This window comes from Bos grunniens, chromosome 28 (assembly GCF_055505025.1).
Source record: "Bos grunniens cultivar Pamir isolate PY7600 chromosome 28, Bosgru_T2T1.0, whole genome shotgun sequence".
Classification (NCBI taxonomy): Eukaryota; Metazoa; Chordata; class Mammalia; order Artiodactyla; family Bovidae; genus Bos; species Bos grunniens.
In genome coordinates, this window is record NC_141192.1 from 29,743,234 (window position 1) to 29,770,614 (window position 27,381).

At 42.7% G+C, this 27,381-nt stretch overlaps 2 protein-coding genes across 12 annotated transcripts in view; one reads left to right on the forward strand and one right to left on the reverse strand.

Annotated features, from left to right (window-relative positions):
- The window catches only part of CDK1 (cyclin dependent kinase 1), a 94,066-nt gene extending 80,730 nt beyond the window's left edge, over positions 1 to 13,336 (reverse strand). For 2 of the 4 annotated variants that reach the window (XM_086382426.1, XM_086382434.1), the window contains exon 1: positions 107 to 3,649. The gene's annotated coding sequence lies outside the window, so the exon portion shown is untranslated. Of the gene's footprint in view, positions 1 to 106; positions 3,650 to 12,972 lie in introns of those variants that run through there. The other 2 variants (XM_086382427.1, XM_086382435.1) reach the window with 2 other exon arrangements.
- ANK3 (ankyrin 3) overlaps positions 12,660 to 27,381 on the forward strand; it is a 759,198-nt gene continuing 744,476 nt past the window's right edge. For all 8 annotated transcript variants that reach the window (XM_086382383.1, XM_086382396.1, XM_086382405.1 and 5 more), the window contains exon 1: positions 12,660 to 12,949. In XM_086382383.1, the coding sequence (XP_086238509.1) occupies positions 12,893 to 12,949 (57 nt within the window). In that variant the 5' untranslated portion in view covers positions 12,660 to 12,892. The remainder of the gene's footprint in view (positions 12,950 to 27,381) is intronic.

Sequence of the window (27,381 nt, forward strand, 5' to 3'; positions counted from 1 at the left end):
TTTCCCCCAGCTCTGACCTGTGGCAGGCATCACTAGCTGATCACAGCACTCTTCTCTACTGAATCCCAACCAATTAATTAGAGATGACACTATAAAGGACACTTACTTGGGACTTCCCTGGTGACCCAGCGGTTAACACTCTGAGCTTCCAGTGCACGGGGTGCAGGTTTGATTCTTGGTCAGAGAACTAAGACCCCACGTGCCACACAGTGTGGTCCCAAAAAGAAAGAAAAAAAAGACACTTATTTGGCATGCTTGCAATATGACATAGCTTTGAAGATTAGGAACTCCGAAAACTCTTCCTCAGTTGCAATTCACTTATCAATTTTCTGAATTCTTTCTGAATTCTACCCCTCGATTAAAGTCCAGGTCTCATCCTACCCACTCTGGGGAACCTCCTTAATCATGCTTATGTTAAGCTTTCCTAAATTCCTCTCCTTAGCTACTGATATATTCTGGAGAGGACCCAGATTTTGTGGGGACTGAAACTTGACAACAGCATTGTAATATTTTCTCTAAAGAAACTGGAAAGACTATATATTATTTTCATTTTTAACGAGACCTTTGAAGAATGGCACTTTACGAGTTAAACCTTTTCAGCAAGCTTGCTTCTCTAAACAATAGAATTTTAGCCACATCAAGTTTGGGCTGTTGCTTTCAAGGGTACTATTCTTCAAGTGGAACATATCATCATCTTTGGTCATTGAACTAACTGGCCAAACACAGTTGGTGTATTTTGTTTTCCTCTGCTTATGTCCTTGGGGTTATAAGTTAGGGATGTGAATGGAACAACACAAATCAAATACTTCCCTAACCAAATGCTATGATGTGTCTTATGGGAAATAACCTCAGTCAGTCCAGGGAAGTGGTTTAACTGTGAAGAAGAACATGAGATTTTTGTTGACAAGCATTCATTCAGCAGATACTGATAAATATCAATATTTGAGTCTTTACTATATGCCAAACACTACTGAATACTCTGATGATACAGTGGTGAATAAGACAGAAAGATATTCCTGCTTCTATGGAAATTGCATTCTGGGAGGACAGATAGGCACTGAACAATAGCCTAAAAAAATTCCCATAGTAATGAGAGCTATGCAGAAAAGAAAATGGTTGATGATAAGGCATAGACCAGTCAATTCTAAAGGAAATCAACTATGAATATTTTTTGGAAGCGCTGATGCTGAAACTGAAGCTCCAATACTTTGGTCACCTGATGTGAAGAACTGACTCATTGGAAAAGACCTTGATGCTGGGAAAGATTGAAGGCAGGAGGAGACAGGGACAACTGAGAGAGAATGGTTGGATGGCATCACCTACTCAATGGACTTGAGTTTGAGCAAGCTCTGGGATATGGTGAAGGATACGGGAGTCTGGTGTGCTGCAGTCCATAGGGTCCCAAATGGCCAGACACAAATTATTGACTGAACAACAACAACAATAACAAGGCATAGATTGGATAATCAAGAAAGATTTTTTGGGGAAAATGATCTTGAGGCTAAGACAAGAAGGAGGCAACTGAAGACCTGGAGGAAGGGCAGAGAAGATGCTCCAGGCAAAGGAAGCATTGTGTGTAGAAATCATAAGGGCATTAGGATCTGGGCATGTCTCAGAAAGAGAACTGAGGCTGTGGAAGCTGGGACCTGCAGGGGAAAAGGGCAGAGAGTGAGGTCAGTCAGGCAGGCAGAGGGAGTGACCATGTCAGGCTTTGCAGGCAGGACCAGGAATTTGGTTTTAACTCCAAAAGCAATAGAAGCCACCAGAGGGTTTTAAGCAAGACAGTCATGGGATCTAATTTACATTTTGTTTTTTAAGCTGGGCCACTTGGCTTCTGAGATTTTAGCAGGGATCAAACCTGGGCCTATGGCAGTAGTGAAAGCACAGAGTCCTAACCCCTGGGTTGGCAGGGAATTGCCTAATTTACATTTTTAAAAGAACATTCTTGATGCAGTGAGAAGAGTGAATTATAGGGAGGAGAGAGGGCAACAAGGAAACCTGGTTAGGATTGAAGGACAGTATTCTGGGCAAGAGATGGTGCCCTCAGAACAAGAATGGGGCTATTGCGCAGACAGACCAGGCTACTTGACACAAGAGCTAAGAGAAGTCACTCAAGTCAACTTCTGTATGTACTAAGTCGCTTCAGTTGTGTCCAACTCTTTGCAACCCCATGTACTGCAGCCCACCAGGCTCCTCTGTCCATGGAATTTTCCAGGCAAGAATACTGGAGTGGGTTGCCACATCTTCCTTCAGGGAGTCTTCCCGACCCAGGGATCAAACCTATGTCTTTTAGATTTCTTGCATTGGCAGGTGGGCTCTTTACCACTTTACCTGGAAAGCTTCAAGTCAACTTGAAAGTGAAAGTGTTACTTGCTCAGTTGTGTCCGATTCTTGGTGACCCCTATGGACTGTAGCCCACCAGGCTCCTCTGTCTATGGGGTTTTCCAGAAAAGAATACTGGAGTTGGTTGCCATTTCCTCCTCCAGGGGACCTTCCGGACCCAGGGACTGAACCTAAGTCTCCTGCATTGCACGCAAACTCTTTACTAACTGAGCCAGCAGGGAAGACCAAGACAACTTGGTAAAGCCTAATTTCCGCACCAATAAAAAGTGGAGAATAATATGCATCTCAGAGGTTTGTTGTAGGGGTTAAATGAGATAAAACAGAGTGCCCAGGGAGTACTACATGACAGTTCACAAAACCAAAGGCCAGGGTGCACCAGTCTCCATCAGGAGGCAGCAGACTCGGGCTCCTCTGGCCCACCACTTGTTTTATTAACAAGTTTTATTGAGCATTGCCATGTCCATGTGTTAGGTATAATTCATGGAGCAACAGTAAAGTTGGGTAGTTGTAACACAAACCACATGGCCTACAAAATCTCAAATAAGTATTCTCTGCCCTTTACAGAAAAACTGATTGACCCCTAGATTAGAATGAAGAGTAAGAAGAATCTGAGAGACATGCTAATCTATATACCTAGCAGGCAGTGCATTCGGAGAAATGTTAGTGGCATGTCGTGGTATTTTTCAAGTGCTCTACAAAAGAGAAGGCCCTTGCTGTAAAGAGGTGATTCATAAAGGGATGCAGCTGAAATGAACTTCAAATGTCATTGTTGCATAAATCAACCAATAAAACCATGTAACATTTATTTAGTGCCCCTGTATTTCCATTCTATTTATCAATACTCTTATTAAAATAATCCACTCTGGATTTACAAACTTAGTGTGAGACAGGATAAGCAATGGAAAAGATATATATCAATAAATTGGAAGAACCATAAACAGAATACAGAGTTCAGCTAGGCGCTCAACAAACATAACTTTAGCCTTCTTTCCTGAGCACCTTCGACTAGAGTCAATACCATTCATTTCACTGGGAATTCGAGTAAGGGTAATAGGAGAAGTTTGCTTTCCTTATTACTGTGTAGCTCAAAGTCACACATTTATTTCAAATTGCTAACTAGTTTTGCTTCATGTTAACTTTTTATATGTATTTTTGTGGATTGATATTACTATTAATCACATTGATGTTGTTCAGTCGCTAAATCGTATCTGACTCTTTGGGACCTCATGGACTGTATAGCCTGGCAGGCTCCTCTGTCCATGGGTTTCTCCATGCAGGAGTACTGGAGTGGGTTGCATTTCCTCCTCTAGGGGGTCTTCCCGACCCAGGGATTGAACTTGGGTCCCTGCATTGGCAGGCGAATTCTTTATCACTGAGCCACCAGGGAAGCCATTATTCATATTACCATCACTTCATGTATTTTGAAGCCTCAGACCAAAGTAGAGAAGAGGAATTAATGAAAAGTCGCTAAAATCAAAATGTGGAGGTAAAATAGACTTAACCTTTTTTAAGTTTTCTTTTGTAACTTTACTGCTGCTGCTGCTAAGTCACTTCAGTCGTGTCCGACTCTGTGCGACCCCATAGATGGCAGCCCACCAGGCTCCCCCGTCCCTGGGATTCTCCAGGCAAGAGCACTGGAGTGGGTTGCCATTTCCTTCTCCAATGCATGAAAGTGAAAAGTGAAAGTGAAGCCGCTCAGTCGTGTCCGAGCCTACCAGGCTCCTCCATCCATGGGATTTTTCTAGGCAAGAGTAACTTTACTATGAAGTTTATTATTATTATAAAGATTATTATGATGATAAAGTTTATTAGGCCTATGTCATAAACTACTTTGTGATTGGTTTCTTTTCTCTTTCGAAAATAAACGGGTTTATTCTCTAACTTTTGAATATATAGCCCTGTAGATTAATGTGACATATAGTTTTAAAATATGAAAATTAAATGTGACTTTAAAAATATCACTTGTAGAAGAATAAACCCCAAATAAATTGATACATATAACTAATGATCTCTAATTAGGGTTTATTTTCCCTTAGACATCTAAAATGATTTTGTTAAAGAATAGTTGATGTACAATATTGTGTTAATTTCAGGTGTAGAGCAAAGTGATTCAGTTATACACACACACATATATATATATATTCAGATTTTCCATTACAGGTTGTTACAAGATATTGAATATTATCCTTTGTGTTATGTGGTAAACCTTTGTTTCTTATCTATTTTATATATAGCAGTGAATAGCTACGAATCCCTTACTCTTAATTTATCCCTCCTCTCCATCCTTTCCCTTTTGGTAACCATAGTTTGTTTTCTCTTTGTTAGTCTGTTTTATAAATAGATTCATTTGCATTATTTTTTTAGATTTCACTTATAAGTGATATCCTGTAATATTTGTCTTTATCTGTCTTACTTCACTTAGTATGACAATCCCTAGGTCCATCCATGGTGCTGCAAATGGCGTTATTTCATTCTTTTTTGTGGCTAAGTAATATTCTATCGAAGAGAAGGCGATGGCACCCCACTCCAGTACCCTTGCCTGGAAAATCCCACGGATGGAGGAGCCTGGTGGGCTGCAGTCCATGGGGTCGCTAAGAGTCGGACGTGACTGAGCGACTTCACTCTCACTTCTCACTTTCATGCATTGGAGAAGGAAATGGCAACCCACTCCAGTGTTCTTGCCTGGAGAGTCCCAGGAACCGGGGAGCCTGGTGGGCTGCCGTCTATGGGGTCGCACAGAGTCAGACACGACTGAAGTGACTTAGCAACAACAAAAATATTCTATTGTATATATGTACAATAGAAACTTCTTTATCCGTTCATCTTTTGATGGACATTTATGTTGCTTCCTTATCTTGACTACTATAAATAGTGCCTCTATTAACATTGGGTGTGTGTATCTTTTTGAATTAGAGTTTTCATCTTTTCTTTTTTTTTTTGAGTTTTCATCTTTTCTGAGGAGTAGATACTCAAGAGTGAATCTGTTGGATCATATGGATGATTGGGTTTTTAAAATCAATAATCAGTTATCTTAAATATGTTGAGTCAACAATACTTCTCATTTCCTGGGGGAATATCAGAATAAATCTCTATTTCTTTTTAAACATTTAAGGAATTAGGAAATGGAAGTAGATATTAAAATAAATTACTTAACCATATTCTACATGGGATTGCAAAACTTAATAAATAAACATTATACTCTCATTCCAGTTGACTTTGATAAAAATATTGCTAGGCCATAATCTTTATTGTGTATTTAGAAGTATGAGTTTCTACCCAGTTGAGACCATAAATAGGGGAGAGAAAGCCAAAAGCCACAAGAAAGAAAACATTTTGGTTCAACTTTGTGCTTGGTGAGCTGTTTTCCCTCATAAAAATTTACAAATTAAGGGACATATTTCTGCATATGATCACAGTCCCCATGGGTAGGGGTAACCAAATATACAGAGATATTTCATTTTTATCTGAGAAATGCTTTTCTATTACTTGCTTATTTTATGAAACAAATACACAGTTGCTAACCATAATTTCCTGAACTTTAAAAACATTTTCTCCCAGGCTAAACATTTCTGTATTAACTCTTGCTTCCTTGTTGATTCGAGATTGCAGGGACACCACGTGAGAAAGCAGCCTCTCTCTCGCTAATGGTCAGGTGGAAAATTCCTCCTGTTTAAACATAGTCATGAGTTAGAGACTAATTATAGTAGGAATTACTCTGGACAGAATAGAGTGTCCAGTTGAAGTTGTGGAGAAATATCATAAGTGTAGAAGCAGAATGAGGAAGAAAAGAGAGGAAAGTTTGTATGGTCTTCCTTTTGCTGGTGGTTCTTGAGCTAACAGTAGGTGGCTTAAGGATAAGGCATTAAATAATTTCGAATAAGAATGAGTTTTTACCTTTTCAGTTCTTTTTCACTCCTTCAGTTAACATTAAAGAGAAAGATCACATCTAGTGGCAATTTTCACATCCACTTAACACTTATTAAGTCTCTATTTTTTTTTTTAACAAAAAATGAGGGTCTCAGCAGAATATAGAATAAAACAAGGAATTAACATTTTGTTATATTTTGTTTTAATCATATTGTTTATTGCAAGGGAAAGTGATTTTCCATTAAGGTAAGAAGAAAAAGTTTCTTTAAAAAATAAATGTGTTGGGGCTTCCTTGGTGGCTCAGTGGTAAAGACTCTGCCTGCTAATTCAGGGGACATGGGTTTGATTCTTGGTCCAGGGAGATCCCACGTGCCGAGGGAATAAATAAGTCCGTGCCTCACAACTACTGAACCTGTGCTCTAGAGTCCAGGAGCCATAGCTACCGGGCCCACAAGCTGTAAATACTGAAGCCCATGAACCCTAGAGACCGTGCTCCACAACAAGAAAAGCCATTGCAATGAGAAGCCTGTGTACCGCAAATAGAGAGTAGCCCCCTCTTTGCAACTAGAGAAAAGTTTTTGTAGCTGTGAAGACCCAGCCTAAACAAACAAACAAATGTGTTTAGCTGGAAAGTAAGCTAATTTAAATAAAAATATTATGTTTGAAAGTGAAGCACAAATATGACCAACGTTGTAAAGTGGCAGCATACTATGTTTAGAATATAACATAGGAGTTATCGGAGAAAGCGACGGCACCCACTCCAGTGCTCTTGCCTGGAAAATCCATGGATGGAGGAGCCTGGAAGGCTGCAGTCCATGGGGTCGCTAGGAGTCGGACGCGACTGAGCGACTTCACTTTCACTTTTCACTTTCATGCATTGGAGAAGGCAATGGCAACCCACTCCAGTGTTCTTGCCTGGAGAATCCCAGGGACGGGGGAGCCTGGTGGGCTGCCGTCTATGGGGTCGCACGGAGTCGGACACGACTGAAGCGACTTAGCAGCGGCAGCATAGGAATATATTATAATATACTGTAGGAGTATAAGATAGGAGTCCTCTAAATAGAGATTAAATCATTTTCACCCAGACTTCTTCCATTCTTCCTATTTTTATCTTTCCTGCTTTCTCTCTTGCCCACTGTCCTTTTCTACCTTCTATCATTCAACAAGATGTATTGATATGATATACAGTACAAGATGTATTGTATATGATGTGCCTGAGATTGTGCTGGGCACAGTGAACCCAGAAATCCAAAGGTTAATATGTAGTTATCTTTGCTTTGTTGGAAGCTCAGTCTCACTGATGACACAGATATGCAAACAGTTATTATACAGTGAGAAATCTGGTGTGTGTGCAGGGTATCCAGAGAAGGTATAAGATGTGGGAAGCAAGAGAAGATATCAGGTTTCAGCCTTGGGAATCAGTTCAATGAAATACAGTCTAAGTTCATAAATATCAGTATATCCTTAATTGATTCAGCAAACCTCTCTAGAACCAGAAATTACATTAGATACTGGGGATTTGGACATGAAAAAAGATACAGTTGAAGCTTCAAGAAGTTTTTGATTAGAATGGGAGAAAGACAAGGAAAGCAATGATTATATATGTCTGTATCTCATAACTGAAATCTTTGGATGTAGCTGTGTTTCCTAATTCTGAATTTTTAGAATGTTGATAAGGTGCACAAACTCTGCAGTACAAAACACTCATAAAAGAGTCTGGGGCAGGTACCCCATAATGAAAACACATTCAATCATCTTAAATGGAATAAAGGTGATAAATAGCCTCCCATCAATTCAGTGGAGGTTGTTGGCTTTTGTAACGTTTAAGGTTTCTGAATTGCAAAAAATGTAGACCTATTCTTCACAATAGGGCCTCGCTTTTTGAAATTTACAAAGCTTAAATGTTACTACAGTCCATAGGGTCACACTCTTCAAAATAACTAGAGATATGTTGCTTTGCAAGAACAAAGAAAGGGCGATGAACCACATTTTAATATCAATATAAAAGGGGTCAGGGAAGGCTTCCTAAAAGCTGTAATTTTTTGCCAGGGTCTTGCTGGATGAATAGAAGTTAACCTGACAGAGATGTGTGGGGGTAGGGGGAGCTTTCCAAGTGACTCAGTGGTAAAGAATCTGCCTGCCAATGTCGGAGACAAAGGTTCAATGTCGGAGACAAAGGTTCGATCCCTGGGTCAGGAAGATCTCCTGGAGGAGGAAACAGCAACCCACTTCAGTATTCTTGCCTGGGAAATCCAATGGACAGAGAAGCCTGGCAGGCTACAGTCCATTGGGTCAAAAGAATTGGACATGATTGCTCACGCATGCAAGCCCGACAGAGATGATGGAGGGATGGAGGAGGCAGAGTGTTGGAGGATGGGGAGAAGGGTTTTCTAGGTGGTAGGGACAGCCTGTAGAAAGACAATGAACTTGGTGTTTGGGAGGAACTGCAAATAATTCAGAATGGCTGTGTGTGTGGTGTGCTGAGACCAAGATGAGAAAGAGCATGGAGATGGAAATGCTGAGGAAGAAATACTGAGATCAGGTGGGAGCAGCAGGCTGGGGACCCCTGCTAAATCTGGTCTTATCCTGAAGGATAAAGAGAGATTTAAGAAGTTTTCAAATCATGTTTGTAGTCATATGAACAGATTTGAAATTACAGAACAATCCTAATATCGGATGACAGAACTGATGCACTACCCAAAACGGAGGCAATTGTTGGTCTAGGTGAGAGATGATGAGAAACTGCCAATCAGCATGGTTTGGCACATAGTAATTGCTCAATAAATCATGGCACTTTGAAGGGCAAAGACTGGGCTGTAGTGGGGATGGCTAAGAGAGGACAATTTAGAGATAGTGGGAAGAATTATCTGGGACTCATTATCTGATTGGACTTACAGGGAGCAGGGGTTAGGGTGGGGAGTCTCCTCCCTTCCAAAACCTCCAAGTCTCCTTTCTGGCTTCAGGGTCTGTGTTGCTTGGTGTTCCAATTTTTTTTTTTTTTTTTTGCCTCAAGGCATGTGGGATCTTAGTTCCCCAACCAGGGGATCCAACTGGTGCCCTCTGCAGTGGAAGTCTTAACCACTGGACCACCACCAAGAAAGTCCCAAGGTGTTCTATTTTGGAAATGATGAAATATGGATTCGGGGTTCAGGGAAATTAAGTTGGATTTGGGAGAGGTTATGTGAAAGCTGCAAGACTTCTCTGGTGGCTCAGAGGTGAAGAATCTGCCTACAGTGCAGAAGACCCCTAGGTTGAGAAGATCCCCTGGAGAAGGAAATGACAACCCACTCCAGTATTCTTGCCTAGAGAATCCCATGGACAGAAAGAGGAGCCTGGGGGGTCACAGTCCATAGGGTTGCAAGAGTCAGACACGACTTAGCGACTAAAGCGTCACTACCACGTGAAAGCTGTAGCCTTCATGTGGGTTGGATTAAAGAGAGACCATGCACGTCTCTCTTGAGAAGTTAGGAAGACTGAGGTCAAAAACCTAGAAAAGACGTAAGGGGAAGGGAAAGGAACTGTCAACCGTGTTAAGTGCCCTCGAAAGATGAACTGAGATAAGAGATGGAAAAATCCTTGATGGACATGGCAAATAGGAGGTCAACGGTGATCTGAGAAGAGCCGTTTCCATAGCTGAGGAGGGACAGAGGCTGCTGACTCTGAAATAAAGGAGTGTGCAGGTGAGGAAGCAGGGACATAGGGCTGGCTGCTGTCCTTTTAAGACATGGCTGTGAATGGGGGCGGGCACACAGAGGACAAAATTAGAAACAGTCATGGTCTGTGTGCAAAGGTTTTGGGGAGGAGAGATGCTGCTCCACTCCCAGTAGTCAGCTTTTTTTGGTACTGCTGCAGCTGGCTTTTGGAGGAGAGTCTTTAACCTGGACACAACTATTTCTCGGAAAGAGACGGCCACAGAAAGAGACTGGACTGGAATGGATTTGCAGGAATGCACTGTCTTTCTGGGCTCAGGTTCCAGGTGCTGCTGCTTATGGTAACTTCCTGTAAAGTTTTTGCACCTTCCTCCCTCTATTGTCTACCTGGTTGGCTGCCTGCCACTTGTTTAATATGGCTCTTAGGACTGTGTGGGTGCCAGGGAGCTGGCTTGTAAATTAGCTGTGTGTGCACATGATTTACCAAGGTGATGCTCTTCCCATGTCACCACTAATTGTTTTTTAGCTTATACTTTCTGCATCCCACATTTGATTTAGTTCTATCAGTTCCAATGAGTGGCTAAGGAGATGAAGGGCTTCCCTGGTGTCTCATTAAAGAATCTGCCTGCAGTGTGGGAGACCAGGGTTCGATCCCTGGGTCAGCAAGAGCCCTTGGAGAAGGGAATGGCAACCCACTGCAGTATTCTTTTCGGGAGAATTCCATGGACAGAGAAACCCAGTGACATACAGTTCACAGGGTCTCAAAGAATTGGAGGAGATAAAACACCAATCTAGGCACAGTGGAGATTGAAGAAAACAGGGCCTTGTCTCTGTGGATCTTATAATCCAAATCAGGCACTGTCTTCTAAATAAGGTGACAATGGCTCTTAAAATGTAGATCCTTCTGAAAAGTTGATGAACACTATATACCTTGTTTCCATGAAACAGCACAAAGAAATTAACATAAACTTTCAGAGAGTTTCTGGACTTGCTAAATTCCAAAGTGGTTTTTCAAATTCAAGTTGCTGCTAAGTGGCTTCAGTCATGTTTGACTCTTTGCGACCCCATAGATGGCAGCCCACCAGGCTCCCCCGCCCCTGGGATTCTTCAGGCAAGAACACTCGAATGGGTTGCCATTTCCTTCTCCAATGCACGAAAGTGAAAAGTGAAAGTGAAGTCACTCAGTCGTATCCTACTGTTAGTGACCCCATGGACTGCAGCCTACCAGGCTCCTCCGTCCATGGGATTTTCCAGGCAAGAATACTGGAGTGGGGTGCCATTGCCTTCTCCGGCACAAATTCAAGCTAAGCATGCCCAAACTATAGAGCTGATGGTGCTCGATTATTTCATGACCTCGGCTAAAATAACATTTCTGAGCCTCTGTTTCCAGTTTGTGCTGCCTGTCTTGCGAGGATTTTGTGAGGACTAAATGAGATGTTATGAATACGGGACTTAGCACAGAGCCCACCAGAGCTGATGCCAATAAATGTTATTTCAGCTTTCAGTGTGTTATAGAGGAAGTGAGCTAGGTGTTCAGCCCCAGGCACAGCTAACTCACGGTTCTCTGATGCAGGAGTTATTCCAGGATTTCCGTGTCACTAGTTGGTGAAACTGCCAACTAATGTCAGTTTCCCATAATTCAGTCGTTCCCTAGTGTTTCTAGAATTCTTGCTTTATCTTAGTTCCATCCAAACGATTATAATCTTTATTTATATGGATAAATAGTAGTAAGACATATATTATTATCATTATATAATGTTGTTAAACTTACACATACTTGCTTAAAAAGAAAACTCTGGATCACAACCATCAATAAAAAACACCTCTGTCATTTGCCATAAACGGAAAATAACAGTAAACAATGAAACAAAACAATGAACCTTTAGTTAGCTACCAGTGCTTACCTAGGGTTTTGAATCTGGGCCCTGATGAATAGGAAGTTTAGCCAGTGTTTGAGAAAGAATACTTTCCTCTAGCAATCAGAAGAGCTGAGGGAGAATTGAAAAATAACTTTCTCTGCAATATGATTGGCTGTCCCTTAATGCCTGGGCCGCTCCCTGTACCTGACTCTAGCGAGGGGCTCCCGTTTGGGAGGCCTTCTGCGAGGGCCAGTTGCCTCCCTCTGCACCCCACCCTGAATAAGCTCTGTGGGAGCGGCGTCCTGAATCCAACTGTCTCCCAGGACAGGAGCTTCTTGAAGCCTTGCCATTTGAGCTCCTAGAAACCAGAACACTCAGAGGTCCTGCCCGCTATTTCCTTGATGGATCAGGCTCAGTGTCTGGCTCACACGCTCACACCCCAACGACGACTCCAGAGTTTCATATCTTCACTAGACAGGTAGCTGAGGCCACCTAAGTGCCGCTGGGACCCCGGATGGGTGGAAGGAGGCTAGGGACATTATTTGGAAACTGCGCCGCAAACGCTGTTTCTCCATGGGTTGCAGGCTGTGGATTAAAAATAATAAAAACGCCAAAGTAAAATTAACTACAGATTTTATTCATTTAGCGCTTGAAAAAGCAGCCCTTGAGCCAATAGAGATTACTGTTACTAGCGGTTTTATTAGTTTGTTTTAATGGGGTACTATAATTACTATAAACTATTATTATTTTGTTGTTATAATTCAGCAACCCGCAGGAAACAGGACCTGCGCCCCCGCCCCCGGTCCCTTCCCGGGGCCACCTCCGCCCCGCTCTTCTCAGGTGAGCCCCCACCTCCATCCCAAGCCCTGGACGCCCGCTCCTCCTCCCCGCCGCCGCCCGACTGGGCATGCTCCTCGGGGCCAGCGGGGAGCGGGCTCGGCCGCCCGGCGCCTTTACCTGAGCGGGGCCCGCCCCCCGCGCACCGGCTCCGGCGGGCACCTGGCGGTCGCTGGGGACGCGGCGGAGGGGAGGAGCCGCCGCACGGGGCGGGCGTTCCGGAGCCGCCGCCGAACTTTTCTCCGAGAAGTCCCACGTTTGGGGGCCGGAGCGGCAGGGCGGGGAGGGGAGAGCGGAGTTCCTGGAAGGAGCCGCTCGGCGCCGCCGCTGCACAACATGGCCTCCTCCGCCTCCTCGTCTGCGGCCGGCGCCGAGGGCACCCCTCCTGCGCAGGTGAGCGCCGCGCCGCCCCCTACCTGTGGCTTCCTTCCCGCCCGGGCGCGCGGGGATCGCGGCGCGCGGGAGACCGGGCGGTCGGGGGGAGGGTCGCCGCTTGCAGCCTTGTCCTCCTGGGGGTTGCCGGACGGCGACGGCGAGGCGAGAGGGGGGGACCCTGCGGGCGGTCGGGGATCCGGCGGCGCCTGAGGGCGCGGGACTCAAGTTGCTGTTCCGGGCAGAGTCCGGAGCTCTCCGTCCGCCCCGGCGTGCGAGCATCCCGGGGGAGGAGGTGGGGCCCCGAGATGAAGGGCTCTCTGCTCGGAGACATTTGTCTCCGCGCTAAGAAAAGCGCGGCCCAGGGCTCCGGACGCCCTCACCGCGGTCTACCGTCTCCGAGCTTCTGTGTTCTGGGCTCGCGGCTCCAGTGATTCCGTGCCAGGCTGAACCCTTCTCGAGGACACGCGCACGTTGGCGGGGAAGGGAGGAAATCACCTGGTTCTGAAAGTTACCTTCAGAGTATTAGCCTTTTTTTTCCCGCCTCCTTTTCTTTTCTGAAGGTGAGTCGAGACACTACATGTAACCCAGTGAGAATACAAAATCTACTTTAAAGATTGAGACATGCAGAAAGTGCTGGCCAATGCGGATAGGTAGTGCAGTGCCAAGGTCTGGCTAGCGGTGGGTTTACCTCCTGCCCTGGTTTTGAGAGACTTCCATTGGCGTGCAAGTCACAAAGTAAGAACCACAAAGTAAGAACCGGGTGCATGCTGTGCAAATCCGTGGCTTCAGGATAGCTTCTCTTTTCTCCCACCCCACACCCCTGCACAGATTGCCACCCTGAAGCCCAGAGGCGTTTAGGAGCAATTTTGTGTGTGTGTGTAATAGAGGATAATTGGTTTAAAACACTCGGGCGTATGTTTGCATGTGCTTGGAAGTCTACGGAAGGGGACTTAAACAGAAGTTGTCCTTGGGAAGGGAGCTGGAGGACGGGTGGGAGGCAGATTTAGTTTCACATACCTTTGGGGACTTTTTTTTTTTTTAAACCATGTGCATACGTTATCTGTGATAGAAAAAGAAACACTACCATTCCAGAAACCGAGGCACCTCTGTATAGCTTTGACAGCAGTAGTTTATCTAGTTTCAAATTATTTGGAATTCCTCTTGAAACACACGAACCTCCTAGCCCCTATCATATCTTTCCTTCCGTTGTTACCTCTCAAAATCCTGTGGGAATCAAGGAAGTCTTTCAAAGACTCTGAAGTCTTGGCCGAGTCCATTGGTGGGTTTTATTGTTACCTTGATTCTGAGTTTTCCTTTTGCTGTTTTGAGAGCCTGTGTGGCTTGTCTAATTTTGGAAGAGGCAGCTTTCTGGTAAAAGCAGAGGCAGGAGACATGGTAGGGTTCTACCAGGACTTATTCCAGGAGGGTAGGCCACGGCCAGTAGGCTCTAGGAGGGAGACAGTTTCAGAGTGGATAGGAATTGCTGGCAGAGCAGTTCAGGCATCTTTATAATCTGCTGACCTGGGCTCAAATGGATGCATCTTCAAGGAAGCAAAATTTCAATACTGAAAGTGAATGTAAAGTTAAAACCACAGCTCTGAAACAAAAACTGGCTGAAATCAAGCCATTCACCAATCAAGCTGGTCTTCAACCAGCCACTGATACCTAGAGGGCTGATTTCTCTTAGTTCTCAAATCCGTGAAGGATGGAAAAGTGAGTTGTGAATCTGGACTGTAGTGAGATGGTTATTTATGATGAACCATTTATGCCAGTTCTCACTGTTCTTTTTGTTAGAGCATAAATAAACATCAGTTTCATAATCTGCACAGCCATGTGTGAGGCTTCATAACAGGGAATGTGGCTTAGTATCCTGCAGACAGAATAAAGACCAGTGGTGTGTTTTGGAATCCAAGGAGACACTGTGGATTCTGAATTTGTTTGCATTTGTGTGGCAGTAGTTTCCATTAGGGCTGTGGTTTTTCCTTTATTCAGTACTTCAGTTTTTCCCCTTTTTACAGCATTAATGCATTGAGTCTGCCAAATTCTAGAATAGGATTTTTGTAATTGAAAATACTGTAATTGTTCTGGACTCTCAGTGATTGTTCTTAGGTTGATTTCCAATAAGTAACATTTATATTTTAAAGTTATCCATTTTTTATGCACAAAATGTGTGTTTGTATATTTTTGTAGAATGTGCTTCTGCAGTTACAGGGAGTCATTATAATCCAAATTGGTGATCATGTAAAATTCTAGCTTAGATAAACATCATTTTTACTTTTTTGAATAAATACCTGAAATTGATGAGACAGGCTACCTGACACTTTTACATAAGAATGGTTCTGAGTTAATTAATTATAAGTGGAATGTTTAACCTTGTTATAAATGTCTCCAAACGTCTTAAAGTCTACCCTTCTGAAAAGATCAAGGTTACTAATGATCTAATCAGATCTGAAGTAACCTTTCCTTGACTGTATTGACTGGGCTGTTGTTCATATAACCCTAGCCTTGGATCTTGCAAATGTAAATGCCAGCAAGATGTTGGGTTAATGCTAATGGAACAGTAGGGACATTTAATTGTGATTTTTCATTTTCATCCCATGTCAATATGTGAAAACAGCTTAAAATTTTGAAAATTAATTCATGATATCATTTTAAAAAGTTATTTTGATATTGTGTGCTTTCTATTCACCATGTTTTTAAGTTCTAGAGGCATAGCTGTGGTTTGGAGAGGGAAATGGCAACCCACTCCTGTATTCTTGCCTGGAGAATCCTGTGGACGGAGGAGCCTGGTGGGCTGCTGTCCATGGGGTCACACAGAGTCGGACACGACTGAAGTGACTTAGCGTGCACGCATGCATGCATTGGAGAAGGAAATGGCGACCCACTCCAGTGTTCTTCCCTGGAGAATCCCAGGGACAGAGGAGCCTGGTGGGCTGCCGTCTATGGGGTTGCACAGAGTCAGATACGACTGCAGCAGCTTAGCAGCAGCAGCAGTGGCACCTGTGGTTAGTTACAGATTCAAAGTTCTGTGTTCTATCTAAGTTAGGTACAGTGTGTGTTTGAGTAAATTTTTCCTGATTGGACTATAAAGGATGTAGAAAATCTTTAAAATCTGTAGTCATGGTTGAAATACCTAGACACGTGCCCCTTTGTGTTCGATGTTGTGAGCGAACAGTATCTTCCAATGGATTTGTTTGTTCAGAAGGATGTAGGTTTTTCTAGGAACCAGTTAGGTTCCTGCTTGACCATGGGGGTGAGATCAATGGCACCAAAGTATTAATAGAACCAATTCTTTGATGTTTTCTGGAAATTACTCCTGAATTTCCTCTCTTGGGACAGTCCAATGTCTCAAGAAGAAAGCAATCACAAGAAGAAAGCAATCATGTGAATATGAAAGTTACATGTTTTCAGAACTGAACAGAAGTGGTATTAATATTTTTTGTAGAAGAAGCTAGTAATAAATAAACATTAAGTGAACTAGTGTTTGGAGTTAGAGCTTCAAAATGTAAAATAAATTATTTTGGGATTTCTTTCATCAGATGATGTTTAGTAACTGCCTTTTTTTTTTTTTCCAGATAACATTAAGAAAAGGGAAATATTGAAAAATTGGCCATAACATACATTTTGTTTTCTGGGCAGGGCAGGAATATTTGGACCTGGTCTGGTAGCTGAAAGGAGCAGAATGGAAGTTAATTTAAGTACCATTGTAGGCTAAAGAACTGTGTGTGACTGACTTGGAAAGGCTGTTTCCCATAGAGTTTTAAAGATACCTACGGTGATTCACTAGTGACTATGGAGTCCCTCCAGCGTGGAACTTCATTGCTGCTCTGCAGCCCCTCTGGATGATGCCATGACTCACTGCCAAGGCTCTGCTTACAGGTGTGGGGCTTTTCCTGTCTCTCTTTTTTTTCCACATCATGATATTCAATATGGAACCTGACAAAACTGCAGCTTTGCTCTTTAACATCAAACACAGGGCTTGACACACCATAGGCCTTCAATTAATGTTTGATGATCAAATAAATGTTGAGAAGGCTCCAGCATTCAGATTTAGAAATGGCATTAGCCATATGAACAGTACTTTGCACTCCTATCATGTGAAAGGCACTCCCAGGTACATAAGAGTCTTTAAAAAAATTTTTTTATTTTTGGCTGCGTTCTCTGGGTCTTCGTTGCTGCGTGAAGGCTTTCTCTAGTGGCAGCCATCAATGGCTACTGTCTAGTTGTGGTGGTTTCCCTCGCGGAGCACAGGCTCTAGAGCAAAGGCCTCATTAGTTGTAGCACGTGGGCTCAGTGTTTGCAGCTCCGGCTCTAGAGTGCAGGCTGGGTAGTTGTGGTGCATGGGCTTTAGTTGCCCCAAGGCATGTGGAATCTTCCTGGACCAGGGATCGAACCCATGTCCCCTGCATTGGCAGGAGGATTCTTAACCAGTGGACCGGCAGGGAAATCCAGTCTTGGTTTTTACTCTCATAATCCAAGTGACTTTGCGTTTACATCAGACAGCACTCACAGAGTGCCAGCATTAGAAAATTTTCCAGGCATAGATCTTTGGTATCATTTAATCAGGTGCCTCATATTTAGAGTGGGCCTTAGTGTATAATTAAGAAGGAAAATGTAGATGAAGATACCTAAGAATTTAAGGAGAGGTGCATCAGGAAATACACTTACCAGTTTCTTTACTGCAAAGTGCCACAGAATGGAAACCTGTACCAAAAAGGACAGAGAAATGTCTGAAAAAGTGATCTAATTTATTCTTGTTTATGGTGACCTAATATTCACAGTGTGGATAGACTCTAATTTATTTCATAATTTCCTTGTTAGCAAACATTTGCCTTATTTCTAGTTTTTTGGCACCTACAGACAGTGCTGTGAGTAAATATCCTTATATGTTAAAAAAGTTCATGGTTTAATTGAATAGAGAAGACATATGCATCTTTAATAATAGCAACTGTGATTTCTTGTACCTCTCTTGGTAGATACTGTATACTTTAAAACAAATTGTGGAGTAGAAATTATTAACTCTTCTTGCTTTATACACTAGGAAACTGAGCTTCACGAAGGCCGTGCAAGTTATGTTTGGTAAGGGCTGAAACTGAATTAGAACCCCTTTGGCTTGAGCAGTGGACATAGCCATGATGGTGAAATCAGGAGGCCAGGAATGGAGTCCCCATTTCCCAAGTAACTTTAGCACTGGAACCTCAGAATCTATCTCATGGGCTTCCATTTCTCCACCTGGAAAAGGAGAGAGTTGGAGAAAACTATTCTGAGGGTTTATTCCAGCTGAAATAGTCTGTGATTAAAAACAAATGAAAAGAGTTTTTTCTTTTTACCCTAAAAGAGAGATGGAGATGATTAGAAATAAAGTGATACAGAAGCATTTTCCCACTCCTGTTTTGACATTCCTGATGTTAGGATAATTTTCCAAATGTCGGGAACTTTCAAGTTTATTTTGTATTGTTTAAGTGATTTATTTTCTCCTGAAAACCTGACTTTAAGGAAATTGTGCTTTTTACAATTCATGATGATTTAGAGCATCAGGAATTTATTAGTTCCAAGGGGAAATAACCAGACAACTCAGTGGATCTGGGCTGGTAACTCAACACTCACCAAAGGCAGGGGATTTGATTGGGAGTGACGTGGGACACTTCAATTGGGTGGAGAGCAGTGGGGTAACTGTTTAAGCTCTGTGGGTCCTTTAGGTTTTCTCTTGATTCTCCTCCTCCTGCCCCCCACTCCATTTCCTCCTTCCTTTCCCCTATCCTCTTTCCTCTTCGCCCTCCTTCTCCCCTCCATCCCTCCTACCTCCTTCTTCTTTCTTAAATTTGAGTGATCAGTAATATGCTGTAGACTGTGTCTCAGAAAACAAAGAACAAAACCAAAAAGCCCTGATTTATAGCATTCACCCGATTCTGCAGTGAAAATGCAACTTTTGGTGATGAGTTCCAGTGTGTGTTTGGAGGGTCTAGGGTTTCCCACATTAAGCAAGCAGCGCTCTGACGTCAGCAGGGTGTCCTGCTATTCAACTCAATTCCGAAGCTATCTACCCTGAGATAGCCTGAGATTCCACAGGTTAAGGGCTTAGTTCCACGAGTCTGCCCCCCACTGCCCTGCCCATTTTCAGATGCAGATCATGAACCCAGCTTATCACATGTGCTTTTGACCTGCTGGCTATAGATTAGAGGTTTTAGTGACCCCTTCCTGGGTTTGAGTAATTTGCCAGAGGAGCTCATAGAAATCAGAGAAGCATTTTACTTACTAGATTACCAGTTTATTGTAAAAGAATATAACCCAACAACAGCCAGATGGAAGAGATACATAGGGCAAAGTCTGCGGAAGAGGCTCAGAGCTTCCACGTTTTCTCAGAGGATGCAGCTCTGCCTGTGTCTCCCCAGGAAAGCTGCATCTCCATCCTGGAAGCTCTGCTAAGTCCCCTCCTTTTGGGTTTTTATAGAGGCCTCATTATTCCACAGACAGAGGAGCCTGGTGGGCTACAGTCCATGGGATCACAAAGAGTCAGATACGACTGAGCTACTAACACACACGCATTACAGAGGCATGACTGATTAAATCCTTAGCCATTGGCGATGGATTCAACTTCCAGTCCCTGTTCCCTCCCCTGAGGTCGAGGGAGTGGGGTGGATGGGGACTTTCAGTCCCAACCTTCTAAGCAGGTGGTTGGTTCCACTGGCTGCTGACCTCCCTTCCTTAGGAGCTTTTCAGAAGTCACCTTAATAACATAACAAGACACCTTTACCACTCTCAGGGGTTTTAGGAGCTCTGTGCTGGGAACAGGGGCTTCCCAGGTGGCAGAGTGGTAAAGAATCCGCCTGGCAAAGCAGGAGACTCAGGAGCTGCAGTAGACGCAGCTTCTATCCTGGGTTGGAAAGCTCCCCTGGAGGAGGAAATGGCAATCCACTCCAGTAATCCTGCCTGGAAAATTCCATGGACAGAGGAGTCTGGCAGACTGCAGTCCATGGGGTCACGAAGAGTTGGATATGACTGAGTGACAGAGCACCCACGCACGTGCCAGGAACAGGTTGAAGACCAAATATATATTTCTTTTCTTTTAACATAAACCCCCATTTTATTTATTTTCAGAGGCAGGTGGGATCATAGTTCCCCAAACAGGGATTGAGCCCATACCCCCTGAACTGGACCACCAGAGAAGTCCCTATATTTCTTATTATAAGTCATAGTATCACAAAATACTTTCACTGTGGCTTATTTCAAGCTGCTGGTGCAAGGTGAGCGTGGAGTTGGGAAGAAATGTACAGAGTTGGCTTCCTTGAAAGCTGATATTAGCTAGTTCCAGCACACCACTTACATACTGAATTTTTTTCGTTGGACCAATAAAATCTATCCAAAACATATTTGGCACTTAACAGATACTAGGCACACAGCATGGGTAAATAAGAACTAGTTTTTGCTTTCCAGAATCTCATAGTTTAGTAGGCTATTTAAATGAACTTTCAGTAGAGAAAGGACTCTTGTACTGAGAATGGTAAATCAGGTCTCTTTTTCCACTGGGGACAAAATAAATACCAAGTAGATCCTGAAATATCTGGATTAGAAGTGAGAGAACCGGATGGACTTGAGATTGTTACACTGAGTGAAGTAAGTCAGACAGAGAAAGACAGATATCAAATGCTATTGCTTATATGTGGAATCTAAAAAAATGGTGCAAATGAACTTATTTACAAAACAAATGGAGTCACAGATGTAGAAAACAACTCATGGTAACCAAGGGGGAAAGGATGGGGTGGGGGAGGATAAATTGAAAGATTGATATTGACATATACACACACTATTATCTATTATATATACTGCTGCTGCTGCTGCTGAGTCACTTCAGTTGTGTCCGACTCTGTGCGACCCCATAGACGGCAGCCCACCAGGATGCCCTGTCCCTGGGATTCTCCAGGCAAGAACACTGGAGTGGGTTGCCATTTCCTTCTCCAATGCATGAAAGTGAAAAGTGAAAGTGAAGTCGCTCAGTCGTGTCCTACTCTTAGCAACCCCATGGACTGCAGCCCACCAGGCTCCTCCGTCCATGGGATTTTGCAGGCAAGAGTACTGGAGTGGGGTGCCATTGCCTTCTCCATTAAATATACACACACTATTATTTATTAAAGTAGATAGCTAATGGGAATCTACTGTAGATACACCCGTCATTTAAAAGTGGATATTTAATTGTATTTCCAAATACATGGGGTTTTTCAAAGTATCTTTGTATGTAATTTCCAAATATATGGGTTTTTAAAAAAGTATCTGTGATATTAATTTCCCATTTAAATACTTTCTTCTTTACAATCACCCTGTTTTTTTCATTCTTCTAACATTATTTAGGCGTTCAATGGCTAAGTCAAAGGTCTCTCTTGGTAAGTGTCACATTGCACTTGAAAATATATGGGTTATTTTCAAATATCTTTTGATCCTGATGTCTAACATAATTCTGCAGTGATAAGAGAACAGACTGTATGATTCAGTACCTTTAGTCATGAAATTTTTACACCTTGATTTATGTCCCTGGATTTGTTCCTCTGTTTCCTAGTTTGTAATGTATGGGAACTTGAATAGAATTTGTATTGAACTGTTGTATGAAAAAAAAAAAAAAGAACCTACTGTAGTATATGTAGCACAGGGAACTCCAATCAATACTCTGTAATGTCTTAAATGGGGAAACAACCTAAAAAGAGGGGATATATGTATACATATAACTGATTCACTTTGCTATACAGCAGAAACTAACAGAATGTTGTAAATCAAGTATACCCTAATAAAAATTAATTAAAAAAAAGAAATGAGAGAACTGAGGCCTGTAACTGGATTATTAGATGTTAGAAGGGTGTAACTGAGATTTTTAAGATTCTGTTGCTTTGGAGGTCAAGCGAAGCATAATAGGTTTTTTTTTCTCTTGTGTATGTATTGGTGTGTGGAAGTTTATTAGTCATCTTTATTGAGGTATAATTTATATATATATGATAAAATTCACCAAATTTAAGTGTACAATTCTCCCACTCTTACAAACATTTTACCTTATCATGACAGACTATTTATTATCCTAAGAAGTTCACTTCTGTTCTTTCCCAGTTAAACTCCCTCCAACCTTCCAGGCAAGCACTAGTTTGATTTCTTTTACCATAGATTTGCTTTACCTGCATGTTTTTCTGGATTCTTTCCCTTAGCATAATGTTTTCGATATTTATCCAGGCACCTGTAGGTATTAGTAGATTATTCCTTTTTGTTGCTGAGTAATATTTCATAGTGTTAGTCACTCAGTGGTGTCTGACTCTTTCCCTGCCAGGCTCCTCTGTCCAAGGGATTCTCGAGGCAAGAATACCGAGGTGGGCTGTCATGTTCTTCTGCAGGGGGTCTTCCTGACCTAGGGATCAAACCTGAGTCTCCCCCATTGTGGGCAGACTCTTTACTGTCTGAGCCACCTGGGCTTCTCAGGTGGCACTAGCGGCAAAGAACTACCCTGCCAATGCAGGAGACACAGAGATGCAGGTTCCATCCCTGGGTTGGGGCGATCCCCTGGAGGAGGGCATGGCAACCCACGCCAGTATGCTTGCCTAGAGAATCACCTGGACAGAGGAGCCTGGTTGCCTATGGGCTATAGGGTCTCAAGGAGTTGGAGAGGACCTAAGTGATTTAGCACATAGCACAATATTTCATTGTACAAATATACCATAGATTGTTAATCTATTTGCCAGACACTTGAATTGTTTTCAGCTTTGGCTATTATGAGTAAACTGGCTATTATGAATATAGAAGTTTTAGGATAGGTCGTTTGGTTGACACAGATATTCTCCCAACCACACCTATGTTGTGTGTATAGGAGTTTAAATATCAGGAGTAGCATTGGAGAATCAAAAGATAGTATATGCTTAACTGTACCAGTAAAAGGCATCTCTAGAAAAATGAATTATCTCAGATCAAAATGGGGGGGGAGGAGATTTCATTCCAATCCCAAAGAAAGGCAATGCCAAAGAATGCTCAAACTACCACATAATTACACTCATCTCACATGCTAGTAAAGTAATGTTCAAAATTCTCGAAGCCAGGCTTCTACAGTACGTGAACCGTGAACTTCCAGATGTTCAAGCTGGTTTTAGAAAAGGCAGAGGAACCAGAGATCAAATTACCAACATCCGTTGGATCATCAAAAAAGCAAGAGAGTTCCAGAAAAACATCTACTTCTGCTTTATTGATTATGCCAAAGCCTTTGACTGTGTGGAATACTACAAACTGTGGGAAATTCTTCAAGACATGGGAATACCAGACCACCTGACCTGCCTCTTGAGTAATCTGTCTGCAGGTCAGGAAACAACAGTTAGAACTGGACATGGAACAACAGACTGGTTCCAAATCGTGAAAGGAGTAGCTCAGGATTGTATATTGTCACCCTGCTTATTTAACTTATATGCAAAGTACATCATGAGAAATGTTGGACTGGATGAAGCACAAGCTGGAATCAAGAGTTCCAGGAGAAATATCAATCACCTCAGGTATGCAGATGACACCACCCTTATGGCAGAAAGTAAAGAAGAACTAAAGAGCGTCTTGATGAAAGTGAAAGAGGAGAGTAAAGAAGTTGGCTTAAAACTCAACATTCAGAAAACTAAGATCATAGCATCTGGTCCCATCACTTCATTGCAAATAGATGGGGAAACAGTAGAAACAGTGAGAGGCTTTATTTTGGGGGGCTCCAAAATCACTGCAGATGGTGACTGCAGCCATGAAATTAAAAGACGGTTGCTCCTTGGAAGAAAAGTTATGACCAACCTAGACAGCATATTAAAAAGGAGAGACATTAATTTGTCAACAAGGGTCCGTCTAGTCAAAGCTATGGTTTTTCTAGTAGTCATGCATGGATGTGAGAGTTGAACTATAAAGAAAGCTGAGCACCAAAGAATTGATGCTTTTGAACTTCGGTGTTGGAGAAGACTCTTGAGAGTCCTTTGGACGGCAAGGAGATCCAACTGGTCCATCCTAAAGGAAATGAATATTCATTGGAAGGACTGATGTTGAAACTGAAACTCCAATACTTTGGCCACCTGATGTGAAGAACTGACTCATTTGGAAAGCCCCTGATGCCTGGAAAGATTGAAGGAGGGAGGAAAAGGGGACGGCAGAGGATAAGATGGCTGGATGGCATCACCAACTGAATGGACTTGAGTTTGAGTAAACTCCAGGAGTTGGTTATGGACACGGAGGCCTGGTGTGCTGCAGTCCATGGGGTCGCAAAGAGTCGGACACAACGGAGCGACTGAACTGAACTGAACTGAAAAATACAGGCTTGGGGGATCATCTTGGACCAGGGATCTAACCTACGTCTCCTGAATTAACATTTACCATTGAGCCACAAGGGAATCCTGTATCTTTATAATTTCTGTGCATTTTTCTCATATCTTTATAGCTCCTGTGATAGTCTGCCCTCTGCTGAAGGCATATCTTTGAACATATCTTTCAAGAGGAAATGAAGTGGTATGGAAAGAGTAAGCTTGGGACTTTAGAATAACCTACTGGTTTTCTGAGTCTGTTGCCGATTAATTACCATTCAATTACTCTATTAGGTAAATCACCTAACTGTGTCTCTTTTCTCTTTTCTTGAGGAACTAGTAACATCCACCTTGCAGGATTGTTCTAAGTGTTTCAGGAAATATACATGAGACATTGATACAGTGGGTGGTCAGTAAATAGGAGCTGTTAGGCTGGGAAATCAGAAGGTACCAACTTTGAGGTAATTACATTTTGGGATAAAATTTATGTACAAAAATAAGACATAGATGGAAAGTTTGTTTATGTACTATGTGCATATTTGCTCTACAAATTTTTTATTTTATTTTACTACCAGCAGAGTGTCAGTCCTTAAAATCTTTGATTAGGTAAGTGCATTGTTGTTGTTTAGTCACTAAGTCCTGTCTGACTGTTCTGCACCCCATGGACTGTAGCCCCCAGTCTCCTCTGTCCATGAAGTTCTCCAGGCAAGAATATTGGAGTGGGTTGCCATTTCCTTCTCCAGGGAATCTTCCCAACCCCAGGGATAGAAACTGCATCTCCTGCATTGCAAGTGGGTTCTTTACTGCTTAACCATCAGGGAAGCCCCAAGTAAATGCATGCTGCTAAGTCTGCTGCTAAGCCGCTTCAGTCGTGTCCGACTCTGTGCGACCCCATAGACGGCAGCCCACCAGGCTCCCCCGTCCCTGGGATTCTCAAGGCAAGAACACTGGAGTGGGTTGTCATTTCCTTCTCCAATGCATGAAAGTGAAAAGTGAAAGTGAAGTCACTTAGTCGTGTCCGACTCTTAGCGACCCCATGGACTGTAGCCCACCAGGCTCCTCCATCTATGGGATTTTCCAGGCAAGAGTACTGGAGTGGGGTGCCATTGCCTTCTCCAAGTAAATGCATAGATGAGTAAATAAAGAAGAAAGTGTATTTTCCACAGTCTGTTTCAGTCTCCCTCAATGTTTAGGTATCCAGGATAAAGTTTTATTTTCCAAGCTTCAAGTTTATTCAGTTATCTCTTCTCTTTTGGCAGAGGTGTGTTTAAGTGTATGGGGGTGCAAGATATTCAGAAATTATCATAAGAACAAAGATTGCAGCAATGTAATTGCTTACATTTGTAGACAACTATTTATATTCCTTAAAGAACTTGCATGTTATTTCAAACATTTGTTCCTCAGAACGGTTGTTGGAGTAAATAGTCTAAATCTGGTGAAAAGAAAAGCAAGGTTCAGAGGTAGACTTGTTCATGGTCTTTATGAAGCTAATAAGTGGCAAAGTTGAGGGAGGGAATTGGGCAGTAAACAGGAAACCCTGTGTATGGATGGTGGGAGCACAGTCTGGGGCAGCTGTTCTGGAAAGCACTCAGGCATTATTTAAGCAAATTAACTAGGTAGTTGCTCTGTGACCCAGAAATTCCTTTCTACAGTCAGACATTGGAATGTGTCCTCCAGGTCTCCCAGAGAATGCGAGCAAGGTTACTCACTGCTGTATTATTGGTAAGACTGCTGGTGGTGGGGAGGTAACTGGGGGAACTTGGCTGGGAGGGATGGACTGATGGGTGCGCATCATGGAGTTGTCTGCAACCATTAGCAGCAACTGGTTAGGTAAACAGAAGCACCATGAATGGATATGAAGACTAGACTATCGTGCTTGCTAAAATGTAAGAGGGGGAGGTATATTTATCATTCATATGAATTAAAAATTTATAATGGGCTTCCCTGATGGCTCAGATAGTAAAGAATCTGCCTGCAATACGGGAGACCCAGGTTTAATCTCTAGGTCGGGAAGATCCCCTGGAGAAGGGAATGGCTATCCACTCCAGTATTCTTGCCTGGAGAATTCCATGGACAGAGGAGCCTGGTGTGCTACAGTATATGGGTTTGCAGAGAGTCAGACATGACTGAGCGATTCACATACGAGGTGAAAACACACAAGCACAGCACGGTACACTTCTTGTACGAACACTTACCTAAAGGACTCACTAAGCATGTTGGAATGGTTGCCTGTGGGGCCCCGAGCATGAGACTGGGCTAAGGAGATAAAGAGAAACAAATAAGGAAAGAAAATAACGATAGTGTGCTCAGTGAGTATGGCTAATTCAGCCCTCTGAATGGTGAAGTTAAAAATAATACTTTACTTAATATCAGATTGATTATATTCTTTGCAGGCAAAGTTGGAGAAGCTCTTTAGAGTCAGCAAAAACAAGACTGCAAGCTGACTGTGGCTCAGATCATGAACTCCTTATTCCCAAATTCAGACTTAAATTGAAGAAAGTAGGGAAAACCACTAGACCATTCAGGTATGACCTTAATCAAATCCCTTACGATTATGCAGTGGAACTGAGAAATAGATTCAAGGGATTAGATCTGATAGACAGAGTGCCTGAAGAACTATAGATGGAGGTTCTTGACATTGTACAGGAGGCAGTGATCAAGACCATGCCCAAGAAAAAGAAATGCAGAAAGGCAAAGTGGTTGTCTGAGGAGGCCTTACAAATAGCTGTGAAAAGAAGAGAAGCAAAAGGCAAAGGAGAAAAGAAAAGATACCCATTTGAATGCAGAGTTCCACAGAATAGCAAAGAGAGATAAGAAAGTATTCCTTAGTGATCAATGCAAAGAAATAGAGGAAAACAATAGAATGGGAAAGACTAGAGATCTCTTCAAGAAAATTAGAGATACCAAGGGAACGTTTCATGCAAAGATGGGCTCAATAAAGGACAGAAATGGTATGGACCTAAAAGAAGCAGAAGATATTAAAAAGAGATGGCAGAATATACAGAAGAACTATACAAAAAAGATCTTCATGACCCAGATAATCACAATGGTATGATCACTCACCTAGAGCCGGATATCTTGGAATATGAAGTCAAGAGGGCCTTAGGAAGCATCACTACAAACAAAGCTAGTGGAGGTGATGGAATTCCAGTTGAGCTATTTCAAATC